The sequence below is a fragment of the Eschscholzia californica genome, unplaced genomic scaffold (genome assembly GCF_041429995.1).
Source record: "Eschscholzia californica isolate CP2 unplaced genomic scaffold, dmEscCali1.0.p SCAF_4, whole genome shotgun sequence".
In the NCBI taxonomy this organism is placed as follows: domain Eukaryota; kingdom Viridiplantae; phylum Streptophyta; class Magnoliopsida; order Ranunculales; family Papaveraceae; genus Eschscholzia; species Eschscholzia californica.
In genome coordinates, this window is record NW_028238461.1 from 56,719,636 (window position 1) to 56,738,279 (window position 18,644).

Consider the following 18,644-nt stretch of genomic DNA (forward strand, 5'->3'; position numbering starts at 1 on the left):
CTGAAAACACTTAATTGGTAGAGAGAATAGTTTCTCATTTTGAGTTTGAAAGTGCTGAAAGCATTGGAGACTTTCTGATCTCAACTTCATGGGATATATCCAGAAAAATCTACTATAATCATCAAGGAACAGAATATAGTATCTAATTCCAGACTTAGTTGAAATAGGTGCTGGACCCCATATATCACAATGAATGAGTTGCAATGGCATAGATGAGCTACTAGTGGAGATTGGAAAAGGTAACCTATGACTCTTACCCATCTGACAAGAAGAACATACTTCCTTGAAATTTTTGGAGGTAATTTTAATTCTGTTATCCCTTTCCAGAGAAAGAATAACCTCTTTTGAAGCATGCCCAAGTCTATTGTGCCAAACTTCAGCTGTGGCCTTTTCTAAGTATGCTTGTGGATGTTCCTCAACCTCTGGAAGATAAGGATCCATTTGAAAATTGATACTATAAAGATTATTGACCATGGGTCCATCTGCTAGAACATCTTTGGACCATAGATCTCTGATCAAGAATCCCCATGGTAGAAACTCAACACTGCAAAAGTTTTCTTTAGTGAACTTTGAGATAGATAATTGATTTTTCTGACTTTTAGGAACATATAGAACCTTTTTCAAAGTAAAAGTAGTAGACCCAGATGCTAATGTTGTTGATCCTGTACTAGCTATCTCTAAGCTCTTACCATCACCAATCATAACACCATTGGACCCTTTGTAAGGTGTATTAGAGACTAAATTGGTGTTGGTATGTGTCATATGACTTGTGGCTCCACTATCTGCTATCCATCTTTCATCTTTATTGATAGAAGATGATGAATAGGAAATTTCAGAAGAATGAGTATCATCCTCAATTGCTACCCCAAAATGAGCTTGTTCTTCCTCACTTTCTTGTTGTTCTTGCTGATCTTCCTCTTCCTCATCTTCTTCTTCTTCTTGCAGATGAAGATTAGCAAAGTTTTTTTGACTTGACTTAGAAGATTCTGAGAAATCTCTAAATCTCATCCTACATTGTCTAGCTGTGTGACCCCATTTATAACATATTCCACAAGGTACAGTAGTGAAATCAAAGAAGTTATTTCTTGATGGCAGTGAAGATGGTCTTGAATTGGGTCTAAATTGTGTTTTCTGACTTGATTCAGCATTTGTGAATCTTGAATTGGGTGTTCTTGAAATACCCTTATTTGGAAACTTCTTGACAAAATAACTCTCACTTGGATCATCAATTTGTTCTTGTTCTTTTAGCCATTGTTCATGGTGGATCAGTCTACTTCTTAATTCAGCAAAACTAAGAGAACCATCTCTATTTTGTATAGCAATAACAAACTGAGAATACTCTTTTCCTAAACCTTGTAGAGCAATTCGACTTAATTCACTATCACTAACTCTATCATTGACAGCTACAAGAGAGTCAGCAATAGTTTTGATTTTACTTAAAAATTCAGACACAGACATTGATCCTTTCTTAATATTTTGAAGCTTATTTCTTAATGAGGATTTATGTGCCTCAAATTCTTGAAGGAAAATTGTTTCTAAGTAACACCAAATTTCTCTAGATGTTTTAAGACCTAGAATATCAGAGGCAATGGAGTGAGTAATGGTAGCTTTGATACAGGCCTTCACAAAGCTATCATTTTTCCGCCATTGAAGATAAGTTGGATTAGCTATATCTCTTCCTTCCACAATTGTTAATTGGGGGGGTTCACTATAGGTGCCATCAATGTAGCACACTAAATCGTTTCCTATCAAGGCATTTTCTACCTGATCTTTCCAAACAAGATAATTGGAGCCATCTAATCTAGCAGATATAAGATTGGTAAGATTTTGATTATAAGAAATCTGACCTTGATTGATGTTCATTTCTGATGCTTGAAGAATTACTTGGTGATGAAGACTATATCTCTGCTTCTTTGATGACAGAAGATCAGCTTCTTCTTAGGGTTTCTTGAATCCAAATTGATTTTGGAATTCGATCTTCTTGAATCCAAATTGATGTTTTGGAATTCGATTTCTAGGGTTCTTGAGTGATACAAACTGGCTCTGGTACCATGAAAAACTATAATGCTATATTGAAGTTTTGATGAACTTTACTAGCTTATGATAGTTGTAATTACAAAACGAAATAGAATTCAGTCTCTCTTTATACTATTACAAAACCAGAAACTATTAACTGTTTAGAGAGAGAAAAGAGATTAACTAACGGGAATTAGTTGTAACTAACTGTTATTAGTTAACAACTAATTCACCTCAGATACTTCACACATGTGCCACGAGTGCTTCTAAAATCTTCCAAGTAATTCAGTCTTGTGTGAAACCCATTATCACGTGAGTGCCTCTAGAATACGGTAGGTAATTCAGTTAGTCATCACCTTGTTCTCCTTTCCTTCTGTTCTTCATATCAGCTAGGTTAACTCTCTCTTACAGATACCAACTCCTATTTCATTATTTGGGATGGATGAGATGAAAAGTATAGTATTAGTGTATTACATTCCTTTTTTCTCGACAAAATTACAACTTGGGTCATGCTTAATAATGTCATTTTATTAGAATAGAGAATGACATTATCTTGTTTATCTGGGTAGTCTAGCATAAGTTGGCTAAGCTTTGGGCGGGTTTTGGACAGGTGATTTTAAGATTTTGACCGGCCCGGACCGGACCTAACTTCCAATCGGGCATAGTGTTGTTTGGCCCGGACCGCCCGAGCCCGATCGATATTGTACCGCGGGTAAGTCCGACCGGACCAATTCCCACCCCTAGTAAGAACAATGCATAATTCAACACAGTGAAATAAAAGTTATACAACCAAAATTATACATAATTTATAACACAAAATGATATATTTGTACATAACATATGCAAGTGTATGAAAAATTACAGGTGTTATGGCGCTTCGATTTTTTAGGGTTTCGATGATTTTTCGTTAGGATCCTTTTGATGAGAAAGAAAATGTACTCTTTCCAAATCTGAAAGTTAAGTGAGAGAAAGTGATATATACGTTATGTATATTAACCCCCAAATTACGCTAAATTGATCCCAGAAAAATTCGGTCCGACTGACATTAACGAAATTGATCTCAGAAAGATGGAGAATTGATTTGTTTTCTAAATCTGAAAGGATGAAAGAGAAAATAAAAATAAGAAAATGTCCATTATTCTTAATAAAAGCCCTAAATCACGCTAAGAGCATCTCCAATGCAGAACTCAAAAAAATCTCTATTCATCCTACGTGTCAAGTTCCAATTGAAATCTCACTCCTAGATGGAGTCAATAGAGATCCTCAAATTTTTTGTGTCTCCAATGCAAAACTCTAAACTTGTCTTATTTACTTATGTGTCATGGTTATTTTTGTAAATAAAGAATTAGTTATTTTAGAAAATATAGAAGACTCGATTTCTATTGGTTGAAAATCAAATATTGATGAGGTGGACAATTAGAGATATCCCAAGAGGACACTCTATTTCTCGAGTGTGCTCTTGAGATATCTATATTCCACCCTCGACACGTTATCTTAGAGATCCAAATAGAGTGTTGCATTGGAGATGGTTTTTAAGAAAAAACTCTAAAAATCCTAAGTGACACTCGGAGTTTCTAAGATTGAGTGTTGCATTGAAGATGCTCTAAGAATTAGACCGTACAAGATCGGTCCGACAACAATTATAAAAGTAACGGAAAATCTGAAAGGGATATGGACAAAATTTTTTTTATATATAATAAAGGTTATTATGTTAGAAGTGCTGTAGGACTAAAAACTCATTTTTATGTAAATATTGGACCCTATATCCTTTTTAAACATTATTTTGACCTTATACGCGTGGACCCAAACAAAAAGTGAAGTATGGGGTATGTATGGCATGACTGTCCCATAAATGGCAAAGAGCGAAATGGTAATTTCAAATACAGGAAAGACGAATTGTCCATAGTACCCTTTCTTGGTAAGTTGGAAATTACCAAATTGGAAGAGTTATAAACGGCCGAATCTGACGGCGAAAAATCAAAACTAGTACATTATTTACTTCCAATTCTCAATTGTGAACTAAAGTAGTAAAAACCCTAGTTTGATGAAAATTAATAACAATAATCATAGAGAAGAAGGAAGAGGAGAAACATTGTGGAGGCTATGAATCTCATTCTTTATATTAGGGTTACAACTTAACAAATATATGCTAATGATAAAAGACTAAAAGGCCCTTAAAGGGCAAATTACTAAACAACCCCTAACTATTATATGTATTATTTCTAACACCCTCCCTCAAACTCACGGTGCGATTTTGAAAAGTACCGAGAGTTTGCTAACTAAGAAACGAAAGCGTGAAATCGAGGGTGACTTGGTGAACAAGTCAGCAATCTGCATAGTGAATGAGACAAATCCAAAATCCCCAAAACTACCATTTTCGCAAAATTGTGAACCAAAATCCAAAATACTGCTAAACCAAAATCCAATACTGGCAACCAAAAAAAATCGAAAATTCAATATTGCCCACCAAAATCCAATATTCGAAACTGCCAACAAAAATCTAATATTGTCCACCAAAATTCAATATTCGATACTGCAAACCAAAATTCAATACTGCAAATTACTGCCAAACTGCAAACGGAGAAGAAGATGCGATCGTTGGAGAGAAGAGGATGCAAATGCAATATTGCCCAAAGGAGGAAGAAGATGCAAATACAATATTGCCCAAAGAAGGAAGAAGATTCAAATGCAATATTGCCCAAACGAGGAAGAAGATGCAAATGCAATATTGCCCAAAGGTGGAAGAAGATGCAAATGCAATATTGCCCAAAGATGAAACAAGATGCAAATGCAATATTGCCCAAAGAAGGAAGAAGATGCAAATACAATATTGCCCAAAGAAGGAAGAAGATTCAAATGCAATATTGCCCAAACGAGGAAGAAGATGCAAATGCAATATTGCCCAAAGGTGGAAGAAGATGCAAATGCAATATTGCCCAAAGGTGAAACAAGATGCAAATGCAATATTGCCCAAAGAGGAGAAGAAGATTCAAATGCAATATCGCCAACATTCAAACGCAATATTGCCGACAATCCAAATGCAACACTGCCAACATTCAAATGCAGTATTGCCCAAAATTCAAATGCCATTCTACCTAGATCGAAAATGCAAATGTTGCTGTCCAATATTCAAATAACAAATCACAACCGCCAACAAATTCAATAACAAATCCAAAACCACTTTCAAATATTTCAATACCACCACCTCCTCCAAATTCCAAAACCAACTTACTCCAAAACCACTCAAATCAAATCTCAGCCGAAACTATCATTCAATACCTCTTAAACCATTCAATACTACCATTCAATGCCCACTCAAAACTACCAATCAAATCAAAACTCCCACTCAATACCATTCCACCTTCTTTTATATTCAAAAATCACCAAACAGACTATCTAAGGAAATACAAAGAAGAAGTAGGAAGTAACAATACCAGATCTGCAACGAGAAAATAATTTTCCTGCAGCAGCCAAATGGTCCCTTGAAGAAAATGATTTTCCAGCGACGGCCAAACGATCCCTTGAAGAAAATGAATTTCTCAGCTAGCAAAAACTTCAACCAAACAAGTCCTTCAAATAACTAGTCAAAACCCATCTTCTCACCAAAACTACCTTTATTATTTCCCATCCAAATACTGCCTCTTCTCAAAACCAAATTCAAATACCACCTTTTAAAACCACCAACAAATCCTTACAAAACCACCACTCTTGATTCCCTCTAAAAATCGTATTCCCCAAACCGCCAAGCCAAAACCTCCCAAACTACCAAGCCAAAACCTCCATTGAAGATCTTTTCCCAACAAAAACTACCCACCAATTTGATTAAACCACCAACAATCTCCAAACCTCCAGAATAAAGCGCCCAACAAGTCCGCCAATAAATTCTCAAACCACCACTAAACTTGTGAGCACCCTTCAAAACCGCCAATAGTACCAAACTAAAACTACCTTCTAAATCCAAACTGCCTCTTTATATGATTCCCCCCTAAAACCACTCCAAATCATTCCCATACCAAACTGCCAATAAATCCACCTAAATATTTAGCCAAACTGCCACTTTTGCTACTCCAGTTTCTTCCCAAAGAAAAACCGCCCAGTCTAAACCGGGTTCCAAAAACTACCTTCTTTCAATCCTAAAAACCAAAACCAGCCATCTAAAATCCGAACTCAAGAAATCGCCTCAAAACAAAACCATCTAAACCAAATTACCTGTAAAACCACTTCTTCCCCAACAGTAAAACCACTTCACAAAACTACCTGTGGAATACAACCAAAGCAAAATAATACCATCCTTCTTCTCCAATCTACCAAAATTGAGAAAAACTTCAGCAACCATGCTCTGATACCATGATGAAAATTAATAACAATAATCATAGAGAAGAAGGAAGAGGAGAAACATTGTGGAGGCTATGAATCTCATTCTTTATATTAGGGTTACAACTTAACAAATATATGCTAATGATAAAAGACTAAAAGGCCCTTAAAGGGCAAATTACTAAACAACCCCTAACTATTATATGTATTATTTCTAACACTCTGCAACTCAAAGGGTTTTGGATTGTTTCTTTTGGTTCATATTAGAAGAATGTCGGTGAAAGGTGAAGGTCCGGCGATCGGAATAGATCTCGGGACGACTTATTCTTGTGTTGGAGTATGGCAACATGGTCGTGTTGAAATCATAGCTAACGATCAAGGAAACAGAACTACTCCGTCTTATGTCGCTTTTACTGATTCCGAGCGTTTGATCGGAGAAGCTGCTAAGAATCAAGTTGCCATGAACCCGATTAACACTGTTTATGGTAACTTTTTTTTTTTTTTGTTGAAATTTTTAACTTCTTCCTTCGAGCCAGACCCCAAAATCTTACTCGATTTTCAGAATCTGATTCGTTGGAGTCTGAAATCTGACTTAGAGTCTGAAGTCTAACTTCAGTTCTGAAATCTGACTCGAGTAAGAATTTGAGTACTTGATCAAGATATGTCACTAAGTATTAAAACATCACCTTTTATTTGATTTTACTTTGTTAAACTGTGCTATATGGAAAATTTGCCCTGTTATGATCTTGAACAAAAATTGCAGATGCGAAGCGTTTGATTGGAAGGCGATTTAGTGATCCCATAGTTCAGGCTGATGTCAGTCAGTGGCCTTTCAAGGTGGTTCCTGGACATGATGATAAACCCATGATTGTTGTCAACTACAAAGGCGAAGAGAAGAAGTTCTTCCCGGAAGAAATCTCTTCAATGGTTTTGGTTAAGATGTGTCAAATCGCTGAAGATTACCTCGGATCAACCATTAAGGACGCATTGTTGTTTGATGATCAAAGATTAATCACAAAAAACCACAAACAATATCTATAAGACCCAATACTATCAATCAATAAACCTCATCAAATTTAGATTCAAATATGAGTTCAATCTCTTTTCAATAACAAAGTAATTAACTACTAACCTTTAGAAGCAAGCAACACAAAACACCATTAAACTATTAAGTCTTCAAAATACCATATACCCTAGCAAGGAATCACCTTTCTTTCACTTTCTCTCACTAGGTTTTTTCTAGATCTCAAATTAATAAGCTGCCTCACGTTTTTCTCTTCTTTTTACTATTACCTCATTTTTCCAATCTAACCCCTTTTATATTTTGTAACCTTATAATACTCAAACCACACTCAAACTTCAAGCCCACATAATATTCCATACAAGGCCCAACTTCAAATTTGGTTTAAAGCCCCTTTTTCCAACATCCCCCCTTAAACCAAATTTTCGTAGCTTCTCATACCTAACATCCACTTCAATCGTTCAAAGACATCATGCTTCAAAGGTTTCGTAAATATATCCGCAATTTGATCTTGAGACTTGCAATACATCACTTCAATATCTCCTTCTTTAACATGCTCACGAATAAAATGATATCGTGTATCAATGTGTTTGCTTCTTTCATGACAAACGGGATTCTTGGTTAAAGCAATAGCCGATTTGTTATCAAGGAACACTTCGGTTGGACCAACTTGGGGGCATTGAAGATGCTTCAACATATTTCTTAACCAAATTGCATGACAAACCATAGAGCTAGCGGCTACATATTCCGCTTCACAAGTAGATAAAGTCACAATGGGTTGTTTCTTAGAAGACCAAGTAAATGCCGTGTAACCCATAAAAAATACGAACCCCGATGTACTTTTTCTTTCATCTAAGTCTCTACCCCAATCACTATCGGAATAACCGATAAGCTTAAAATCTTGTTCACAAGTGAAAAATAAACCATCATTGATAGTACCTTTAACATATCGAAGGAGCCTCTTTGCAACATTAAGATGAGATTCATCCGGTGTGTCCATGTACCTAATCACTAGCCCAACTCCATAGAGAATATCCGGTCTTGTACATGTAAGATAACGTAGACTTCCAATCAAACTTTTGAAATATGTAGGATCGACATCACTTCTTCTTGTGCATTTTCTCAATTCCACTCCACTTTCAAGAGGGGTGTTTACCGGATTACATGACTCCATTTTAAACCTTTTAAGGACTTCCTTAGCATATCCTCTTTGAGAAATAAATATGCCATTTTCCATTTGCTTCACTTCAATACCAAGGAAATGACCCATCAACCCAATATCGGTCATATCAAATTCCTTAACCATGCTCTTCTTGAACTCATCAAATAGTCTTGAATCATTGCCGGTAAATATCAAATCATCAACATAGAGACAAACAAATAACATACCTCCATTTTCTCTCACTTTCACATATAAAGTGTGCTCATGAGGACACTTTTCAAACCCATTTTCTTGAAAATACTTATCAATTCTTGCATTCCATGCACGTGGAGCTTGCTTTAACCCATAAAGGGCCTTCTTCAACTTATAGACTTTATCTTCTTTTCCCTTTTTAACATATCCCAAAGGTTGTTCAACATATATCTCTTCCTCTAGGATACCATTTAAAAATGCCGACTTGACATCAAGTTGATAAATCTTCCATGAATATTGAGCCGCTATAGAGATTAACAATCTAATTGTTTCCATACGAGCAACGGGAGCAAATACCTCACTATAATCAATGCCGGCCCTTTGCTTGTAACCTTTAGCTACAAGTCTTGCTTTGTATCTTTGGACTTCTCCACTTGCATTCTTCTTTGTCTTATACACCCACTTCACGCCAATAGGTTTGTATCCCTTTGGCAAATTTGTCAACTCCCACGTATCATTTTTTTCAATTGCATTAATTTCTTCATTCATTGCATTTTCCCATTTTTCTTCTTGGATGGCCTCTTCATAACTAATAGGATCACAATCCATGAGAAAACAACACAAGTTCAATTCTTCTTCATTATCTACAACTTCATAAATTTCTCTCAAACTTCTTGTCTTCATTGGTCTTTCACTAGAACTTCCCCCCGATGATGAGGATGATGGAGACGAGGATGGAGGTGATGATGATGATGATGCTTCTCTATACATCGGTGGTGTTTGTGGCTCTCTTTGAACTTCTCTTTGTGCTTCTTCTTTTTCATGTTCTTCCCCTTCAAGCTCAAGTTCAACTTGAGTAATTTCTTTTCCTTTCCACTCCCATGCCATTTCTTCTTCAAATACAACATCTCTACTAAGGAGAACTTTATTGGCAATAGGGTTGAATAACTTGTAACATTTTGTTTGTTCATCATAACCAAGGAATATGCATTTTTCACCTTTGTCATCAAGTTTTGTTCTTCTTGCTTCCGGTATCCTTGCATAAGCAATGCACCCAAAAACTTTTAAATGAGCCACACTTGGCTTGTAGTAGCCCCATGCCTCTTCCGGTGTCTTCATATACACACTTTTTGTGGGACATCTATTCAACAAATATACGGCACATGCCACGGCTTCCCCCCAAAAATTTCTAGGCAACATTTTCTCTTTTAACATGCTTCTTGCCATATTTAATATGGTGCGGTTTTTCCTCTCGGACACTCCATTTAGTTGTGGTGTGTATGATGGAGTAAGTTCATGAATAATCCCATGATTTTTACAAAACATATCAAAATCTCTTGAAGTGTATTCTCCACCTCTATCGGATCTTAATTTCTTGATCACATAACCACTTTGTTTTTCAACCATATTCTTGAATTCTTTGAATGCTTCAAATACTTCAAATTTATTTTTCAAGAAGTATACCCATGTTTTTCTACTATAATCATCAATAAAAGTAAGGAAATAATTATTACCTCCATTTGTCATCGGCTTCAATGGACCACAAACATCGGTATGCACAAGTTCTAATGGATTATAAGCTCTCCACCTTCCTTCTTTCGAAAAATTTGTTCGATGATGTTTACCAAAGATACATCCTTCACACACTTTATGTGGGTGATCAATATATGGTAAACCCCTTACCATATTCTTTCTTGCCAAAGTCTTTATCCCATCAAAGTTTAGATGCCCAAGTCTCAAATGCCACAACCAAGATTTATCTTTCACAATAGAGTTTAAGCATTTTACATCACCATGTTGAATGTTCAAAGGGAATAATCTATTTTTCGCCATCTTCACTTTGGCAATGAGAGTTCCACTTCTATCTCTTAATGTGAGGTGAAGATCCTTCAATCTAATATCATATCCTTTCTCTAAAAGTTGTCCCAAACTCAAAATATTATTTTTCATATCGGGAACATAATAAACATCAGAAATATAACTATGGGTGCCATTTTTTAGTTGAATGAGGATATTACCTTTTCCTAGCACCGGAATCTTTGAAGAGTCGCCAAACTTTACATTCCCTGTTACATTTTCATTTACTTCAACAAACAATTCTCTTTTTCCACAAATATGATTACTTGCACCGGTATCAAAATACCAAGTATTTGTTTGAGATTCATCAAACCCATCACAAGAGAATAACAATGTAGGATCCACATTAATTTCTACATCGTTCTCAACAAGATTTGATTCTTCCTTCACTTCATTTTTATACCAACATTCATTACTATAGTGTCCAAGTTTGTGACAATTGTAACATTCAATATCCCTTTTATCTCTACCATGACTATTATAAAATCTAGTAAAGTTTCCTCTACCTCTTCCTCTTGATTCATTTGTTCTTCCTCTATTAAAAGGATTTCTTCCTCTTTGGTTTCCAAAGCCCCTTCTATGATTATCATAGCCTCTTCCATAACTCTCATAGTCTTTTTCCTTTTTTGATATACATTGTTTTTCTTCTAAAGTTAGTTTTGCTTGAAGCACTTGATCAACCGAATAATTTGAAGAGTTCGCAACACTTCTATTCACCCTTTGTTCATGGATTTGCAATGTTCCCATCAATTCATCTACCGTCATAGATTCTAAGTCTTTTGATTCTTCAACAACAATAACGACATTATCAAATTTAGGTGTTAAAGACCGTAAAATCTTCTCCATCACCCGAACATCATCACATTTTTCACCACACCTTTTCATTTCGTTAACATTAGACAATACTCTTGAAACATAATCGGAAACAAGTTCTCCTTCATTCATACTTAACCTTTCAAATTCACCGCGCAAAATTTGAAGACGAGCCTTCACTACTTTATCAACTCCTCTAAAAGAATTCTTGAGAATATTCCAAGCCTCTTTCGATGATTTTGCTTCGGATACTTTTTTCAAAAGTAGGACTATCTATCCCTTGATATATGAGAAACAAAGCTTTTTTATCATTCTTCCTTGAATCTTTAAGAACATTTTTTTGTAAATCATTCATACTATCCTCTTCTTCTAAACTTGGTTCTACATAACCATTTTGAACAATATCCCACAAATCTTGAGAACCCAACAATACACTCATTTGGATAGACCAATGTCCATAGTTTTCTTTTGTTAATCTAGGTATTTGAGATTGTACCATATTTGCCATCTTTCTTACAAGATCCCCAATTTTTTTTTACAAACCCTAGATTCTCAAAGTGTTAAAATGCTAAAGCATTATGGCTCTGATACCATGTTGTTTGATGATCAAAGATTAATCACAAAAAACCACAAACAATATCTATAAGACCCAATACTATCAATCAATAAACCTCATCAAATTTAGATTCAAATATGAGTTCAATCTCTTTTCAATAACAAAGTAATTAACTACTAACCTTTAGAAGCAAGCAACACAAAACACCATTAAACTATTAAGTCTTCAAAATACCATATACCCTAGCAAGGAATCACCTTTCTTTCACTTTCTCTCACTAGGTTTTTTCTAGATCTCAAATTAATAAGCTGCCTCACGTTTTTCTCTTCTTTTTACTATTACCTCATTTTTCCAATCTAACCCCTTTTCTATTTTGTAACCTTATAATACTCAAACCAAACTCAAACTTCAAGCCCACATAATATTCCATACAAGGCCCAACTTCAAATTTGGTTTAAAGCCCCTTTTTCCAACAGTCGTTACAGTCCCTGCTTACTTCAACGATTCTCAACGTCAATCTACTAAAGATGCAGGACTCATTGCAGGTCTAAACGTTATGCGTATTATCAGTGAACCGACTGCCGCTGCCATTGCTTATGGTCTTGACAAGAAAGCAACGAGTGCCGGTGTACAAAATGTATTGATTTTCGATCTTGGTGGTGGTACTTTCGATGTATCCATTCTCACAATTAAAGAAGGTAATTTCGAAGTTAAAGCCACAGCCGGGGATACTCATCTTGGTGGTGAAGATTTCGACAACAGAATGCTTAATCACTTTGTTCAAGAATTCAAGAGGAAGAGCAAGAAAGACATTAGTGGGAATCCTAGAGCTTTACGAAGATTAAAAACCTGTTGCGAACGAGCGAAAAGAACTCTCTCGTCTACTGCCCTAACAACAATAGAAGTGGATTCTTTATTCGAAGGTATCGACTTTCACACAAAGATTACCCGGGCTAAATTCGAACAACTTAACATGGATTTGTTTGGAAAATGTATAGAACCAGTTGACAAATGTTTAACAGATGCTAAAATGGATAAGAGTAGTGTCGATGTTGTCGTTCTTGTTGGTGGATCTACCCGAATTCCGCAAGTTCAACATTTGTTGAAAGATTTCTTCAATGGGAAAGAACTCAGTAAAGATATTAATCCGGACGAAGCTGTTGCTTATGGTGCTGCTGTTCTAGCCGCCATCTTGAGTGGTGAGGGTAACGAGAAGGTGCAAGATATAACACTCCTCGATGTCACTCCTCTGTCCCTAGGGGTAGGCGTGATTGGCGATCTCATGTCTGTATTAATCCCAAGAAACACTGCCATTCCTACCAGGAGAGAACTAATCTTTTCGACAGTGTTCGACAACCAAACCAGTGTGTCAATCAGAGTTTACGAAGGCGAAAGAACTAGAGCCCCAGATAACAACTTATTGGGCCAATTCATTCTTTATGGGGTTCCTCCAGCTCCTAAAGGCGTATCCACACACACAATCTGTTTTGATATCGATGCAAATGGTATCTTGACTGTTTCCGCGGAAGTCAACGCAACAGGACAGAAGAAAAAGATCACTATTACTAACTATAACGGAAGATTATCCAAGGGAGAAATAGAGAAGATGGTTCAAGATGCTGCAAAATATAAATCAGAAGACGAAGAAACTAAGAAGAAAGTTGAATCGTATAATGCTCTTGAGAAGTACGTTTATAACCTGAAGACTACAATTAGTGACAAGTACGTCTTGAAAAAGATCGGACAAAAAGATAAGAAGAAGTTGGAAGACGCGGTTGATGAAGCTATTGAATGGTTGGATAGTAATCAGTTAGCTGAAGCTAATGAATTTGATGATAAAATGAAGGAGTTGAAAAGTATTTGTCATCCCATTATTGTTAAAATGGGTGGAGAAGCCATGTAGGTGGTGGTGGTGGTGGAAGTCGATTAAAACAAGTAGTGAGGAATTAGTATTTAATGTGATCAGCCCATCCAAAGAAAAGCTTATTTCTGTTTGAAAATACTAGTATATTATATGAATTTTCACTTGATATTTCTAAGTTCTATGTTTTGATTCTTAAACAATTTTGATGAATGAAATCCTCATTAATTTTTGGTAGCTAAGTTGGGAATTTGCTGTTTCAACAACAAAAAAAAAAAAGTCAGTGCATTTCTTAAAGAAAAGGTAATGATAAGTAATAGGCGTGTGGTTGAACACAAAGGGATAGTCAATCGAAGTGAAATATGATATGAAGAATGAAGACAAGTGACAGATAAACACCTCTAATGGTTGAATAATGTGTTTGTGGGATTCACGTTTGTTAATGTTTTAATGAAACAATTATTGTCCTCTCAAAGAAGAAAAAAAAACCCTAAGCTAAGTCTCTAATTTGATTGATGTTAACTACCACTTCTCCACAATCTTGTACCTAAAAGAATGTTTTATCAATTGAGATGAAAGCACCCAATCCCTATTATTGTTGTTTCTTTTATGTTAGTAGATTATGTGTTCTTTTTTACATAGTCAATTTGTTTATTATTCTCGGCTTTCTTTTGTTTAAAGTCTTCCTAATAACTCTTTTAAATCTATATCTCATTACCTTGACTCGAATAGTCGAATAATAAAATCAAAAGCTATTGACGTCTTGTGTTTATATTTTGATATTTTTCTTTTAATTATTATCAGCTTTGTTCTAAAAATCTGATTATATTAGAACACACGGACCAAAGACTACAAATTTTGTCAAATTGGTAGCAAATTGCCAAATTCTTAATTAAGTGAAGATATTTCTAAATGGAGTATCAATCAACCTAATTGGGTGCTGACAAATACCTAATTACCCCTTAAAAGAAATAAACTTTTTTTGCATTGATTAAAAGTGAAGTTCTAGATGAAGGACTCTCTTCCATCTCCAGATATTTTTTTTTTGTCAAGGTCAGCTATTATCTTGTTTGGCGACCTTTTGTACAAGTTTATTGCATTGGAGTTCGGCTTTTATACATATTATTGAAAAGCTACAACAAATATAAACAATGATCAAAGTACTCCAAGTTTTAAGTGCACCAAAAGCCAAATAGAGTAAATTTTTGGAGGTATGGTGATGGAGGCTTGGTGGTGCTTGAGATGTGGTGACCGTGGAGGTACAATGGTTCAAGGTTCTAAGTGGGCCATTCATGTAAGATACGCCAAATCAGAGTTTGGGCCTTGCAGTCCTTCTTTTGACGTCTCCCATATGCCTTAAACAGTTGCTGCCATTCATCTCTATCACTCGAACTCCGAAGTCTGACTTGAGTTTTGAAATCTTACTCGAGTTCTGAAATGTGACTTCAGTAAGATTTTGAGTACTTGATCAAAACATCTCAGCATGAATAGCTGTTTCGTGTTGATTTTGAGTCAGACTCAGTGGGGCAAATAAAAAAGGTTTCGGTTAAATTGTGTTCTATTTCGGTTATATATATATATATATATATATGGAAAATTGGCCCTGTTATGATTATGGTAATTTGTTAGGTTTTCGCAGCTAATCAAGCTCTCTGTTATGATAATCTGAACAAAAAATTGCAGATGCGAAGCGGTTGATTGGAAGGCGATTTAGTGATGCCATAATGCATGCTGATGTCAGTTACTGGCCTTTCAAGGTAGTTCCTGGAAATGGTGATAAGCCCATGATTGTTGTCAACTACAAAGGTGAAGAGAAGAAATTCTTCCCAGAAGAGATATCTTCAATGGTTTTGATTAAGATGCGTCAAATCGCTGAAGATTACCTCGGATCAACCATTAGGGATGCAGTCGTTACAGTCCATGATGTCGTTCTTGTTGGTGGATCTACCCGAATCCCGCAAGTTCACAGAACCGGGCAAACTGGCACTACAATTGTAGCTCAAACTAACCCAAGTAGTTTTTTTTTTTTTTGAGGAAAAACACTTAAAATATTCAAAGTGTCACAACAATACTCCCACATCACAAACACGATGAGGGTGAAAGAACAACGTTAACTATAGGACTAACTAGAAAGAAATCCCAACTCAGGGGGGTGAACTGCCAGTAGCCAGAACATGTGCCAATGTGTTGAGTTCACGTGGGCAGTAAGCAAGTGTAATCTTCAGTTGACGCGTGCGAGCTCTGAGGTCGTTGATATCATCCATCAATCGCCACGGAATCGAAGGATCAACGGCTGAGATCAACTCTAGTAAAACCCTAGAGTCCCCTTCGATTATATAAATCAAATCCCTCCTCTCCTCTGCTCTTTCCACCGCCGACCGGAACCCTAACATTTCGCTGTGTAATGGCGAGATCGGTTGGAATTGATCTGTTCGAACATCAATCTGATTCCCATTCTCGTCTCTTGTTTCTGCTGAACATGCAGCTCTATTCTCCTTATAAGAGCCATCGAAGTTGATTTTAATGACTCCCATCGGTGGAGGACGCCATCTTTCTGTATTCGAAGAAACATTAGAGGAAAACGAGTTTAAGGTAAGAGACGCGTACCTTAGATCTTCGCATGTCTGCCACCAACATCTGTGTAGGTCCGGGAGCTTGTTTCGAAAGATAAGTTCGTTTCTTGTTTTCCACCAATTCCAAAGTAGAGTTGTGATTTTATACCATCTGTTTTCTCTTTGATTCTGTGATTCAAGTATACTCTTGAGTCGATCTATAGGATTGATACTTGATTGGGATTGATTATCTTCTCCGGCTAAAATTAATAGCTGTTTGAACTTTGGGCAGGAACCAAATAGATGGTCTAAGGACTCGGGTTCATTTAACTCACACAACCGACAAGCTTGAGGTATCGAATCTACCCTTTTACCTATGTTACTGAGATTTGCTATTCCGTCGTGTATAAGCTTCCATATGAATATTTGGGTGTTTGGTTTCATTTCCTTCATCTTCCAAAACTGCTTCCATGGAAAGTTTAGAGCTTTTTCACTTAGATTTGGTGGATCCTTGATCTCTGTATAATATGATTTTGGTGTGAATTTTCCGTTTTCTGTCGGGCACCAAATTAGCCTATCCTGATTAGATCTAAAGGCAATTTTCATCTCTGAGATATCCTGAACAGTAGAATCATCGAAGTAATACTTTATCCTCTGCATGTTCCAATCGTTAGTTTGGGGATCAATAAGGTCTGCAACCCAAAAAATGTTAGATGGAAGATCTCTTTTCATAATGGGCCTGTGGTTATGTGTAGATGGGATCCATGGATCTAAATTAATTTTGACAGTCGAACCATCTCCAATGAACCATAATACATTCTTCTCCATGATCTCTCTTGTATGGAGAATAGATCTCCAAAAAGGAGAAGGAGATGGGGGGGGTGGGAGATGACCAAAAATCGTCGAAAATGACATATTTGCCCTTCAATAGCTTTACCCAGACTGCTGTTGGGTTGGTCAGAAGTCTCCAGGTCATTTTGGCTATAAGAGCCTCGTTGACCTGAGTTAAGGTCCTAATGCCTAGGCCCCCTTTATGTTTAGGGCTACTAATGATGTCCCAACGAATAAAATGCATTTTCTTATCATTTTCCGCATGACCCCACCAAAAATTTCGTTCAGCCTGCTCTAATTTATTAATGACCCCTCTAGGAATGAGTTGATAGCTAAAAGGGTAGGTACAATATGGCCCCAAAACTGATTTAATTAGAACAGTTCGACCCGCTTGAGAGATCATTTTTTGTTTCCAGCCTGATAAAGATTTTTGGAATTTCTCAATTAACCACTCATGGCTTTTGATTCGATTACCTGGTTTGAGGAGGAGAGCGCCTAAGTATTTGGCCTGGTCTGTCATGATTGGAGCCTTGAGTTTGTTGATGAATTGGTGCTGAATTGTCCCTGGTACTCCTTGGCTGAAGAGAAGAGACGACTTTTCGAAGTTCACCTTTTGCCCCGAGAACGCTTCATAATGAGCCATAAACTGTAAAATGTAATCTAGATTTGTGATGTTAGCATTACCAAAGACAATCAAGTCGTCCGCAAATAATAAATGTGTAATACTCGGACAGGCTTGATTGATCTTATACCCTGTAAATTTTTTTTGATGTTCGTAATGAGAAATTAAGAGGGAGAGTGATTGGGAGGTAAGAATAAAGAGACAGGGTGATAATGGGCACCCTTGTCTCAGGCCTCTAGAGGCCGAAAAGTCCCCCACTAAATTCCCATTAACCTTTACCTTGAAGCGGGTGGAAGAGATGCAACACTTGATCAAATTAAGAATAGTCCCCTGAAGTCCAGTGGCGACAAGGACTTTATCTAGAAAGTCCCAATTGACCCTGTCATAGGCCTTGGCCATGTCCATCTTTAGAGAAAAAACCCCATTTTTTGATTTTGACAAGTTCATAGAGTGAAGGAGTTCCTGGGTAATGATAATATTGTCCATAATTTGACGCCCAGGAACAAAGGCATTTTGAGTCCAAGTGATATTGTCCTCGATATAAGGTCTCAACCTATTAGCAATTATTTTTGTGATGAATTTATATACTGAGTTGCATAGGGAAATAGGCCTAAAGTCCGAGGCCTTACTCAGGTTCCTGATTTTGGGGATTAAAGCGATGGTCGTCTGATTGAGAGAAGGATCGAATTCACCTGTGATGAAGGTATGCTTGATAAAATTGACCAATTCTGGTCCTACCACTTCCCAATTATGTTGGAAGAAATAGCAGGGTAACCCATCCGGGCCTGGGCTTTTCATCGAGCCCATCTCCATGACGACAGCCTTAATTTCCTCTTCAGAAGGGACC

General features: G+C 36.6%; 2 protein-coding genes across 2 annotated transcripts; one reads left to right on the forward strand and one right to left on the reverse strand.

The window, feature by feature from the left end:
- Positions 1–6,558: 6,558 nt before the first annotated feature.
- On the forward strand, positions 6,559–14,001 carry LOC147546654 (heat shock cognate 70 kDa protein-like). The gene is made up of 3 exons (XM_086637418.1): positions 6,559–6,815; positions 7,094–7,316; positions 12,406–14,001. The coding sequence occupies exons 1-3, from the start codon at positions 6,602–6,604 to the stop codon at positions 13,832–13,834; spliced, it is 1,866 nt and encodes a 621-aa protein (XP_086493544.1). The 5' UTR covers positions 6,559–6,601; the 3' UTR covers positions 13,835–14,001.
- A 1,935-nt stretch (positions 14,002–15,936) lies between these two features.
- LOC147546655 (uncharacterized) lies at positions 15,937–17,172 on the reverse strand. The gene has a single exon (XM_086635928.1). The coding sequence runs from the start codon at positions 17,170–17,172 to the stop codon at positions 15,937–15,939; it is 1,236 nt and encodes a 411-aa protein (XP_086492054.1).
- Positions 17,173–18,644: the final 1,472 nt, after the last annotated feature.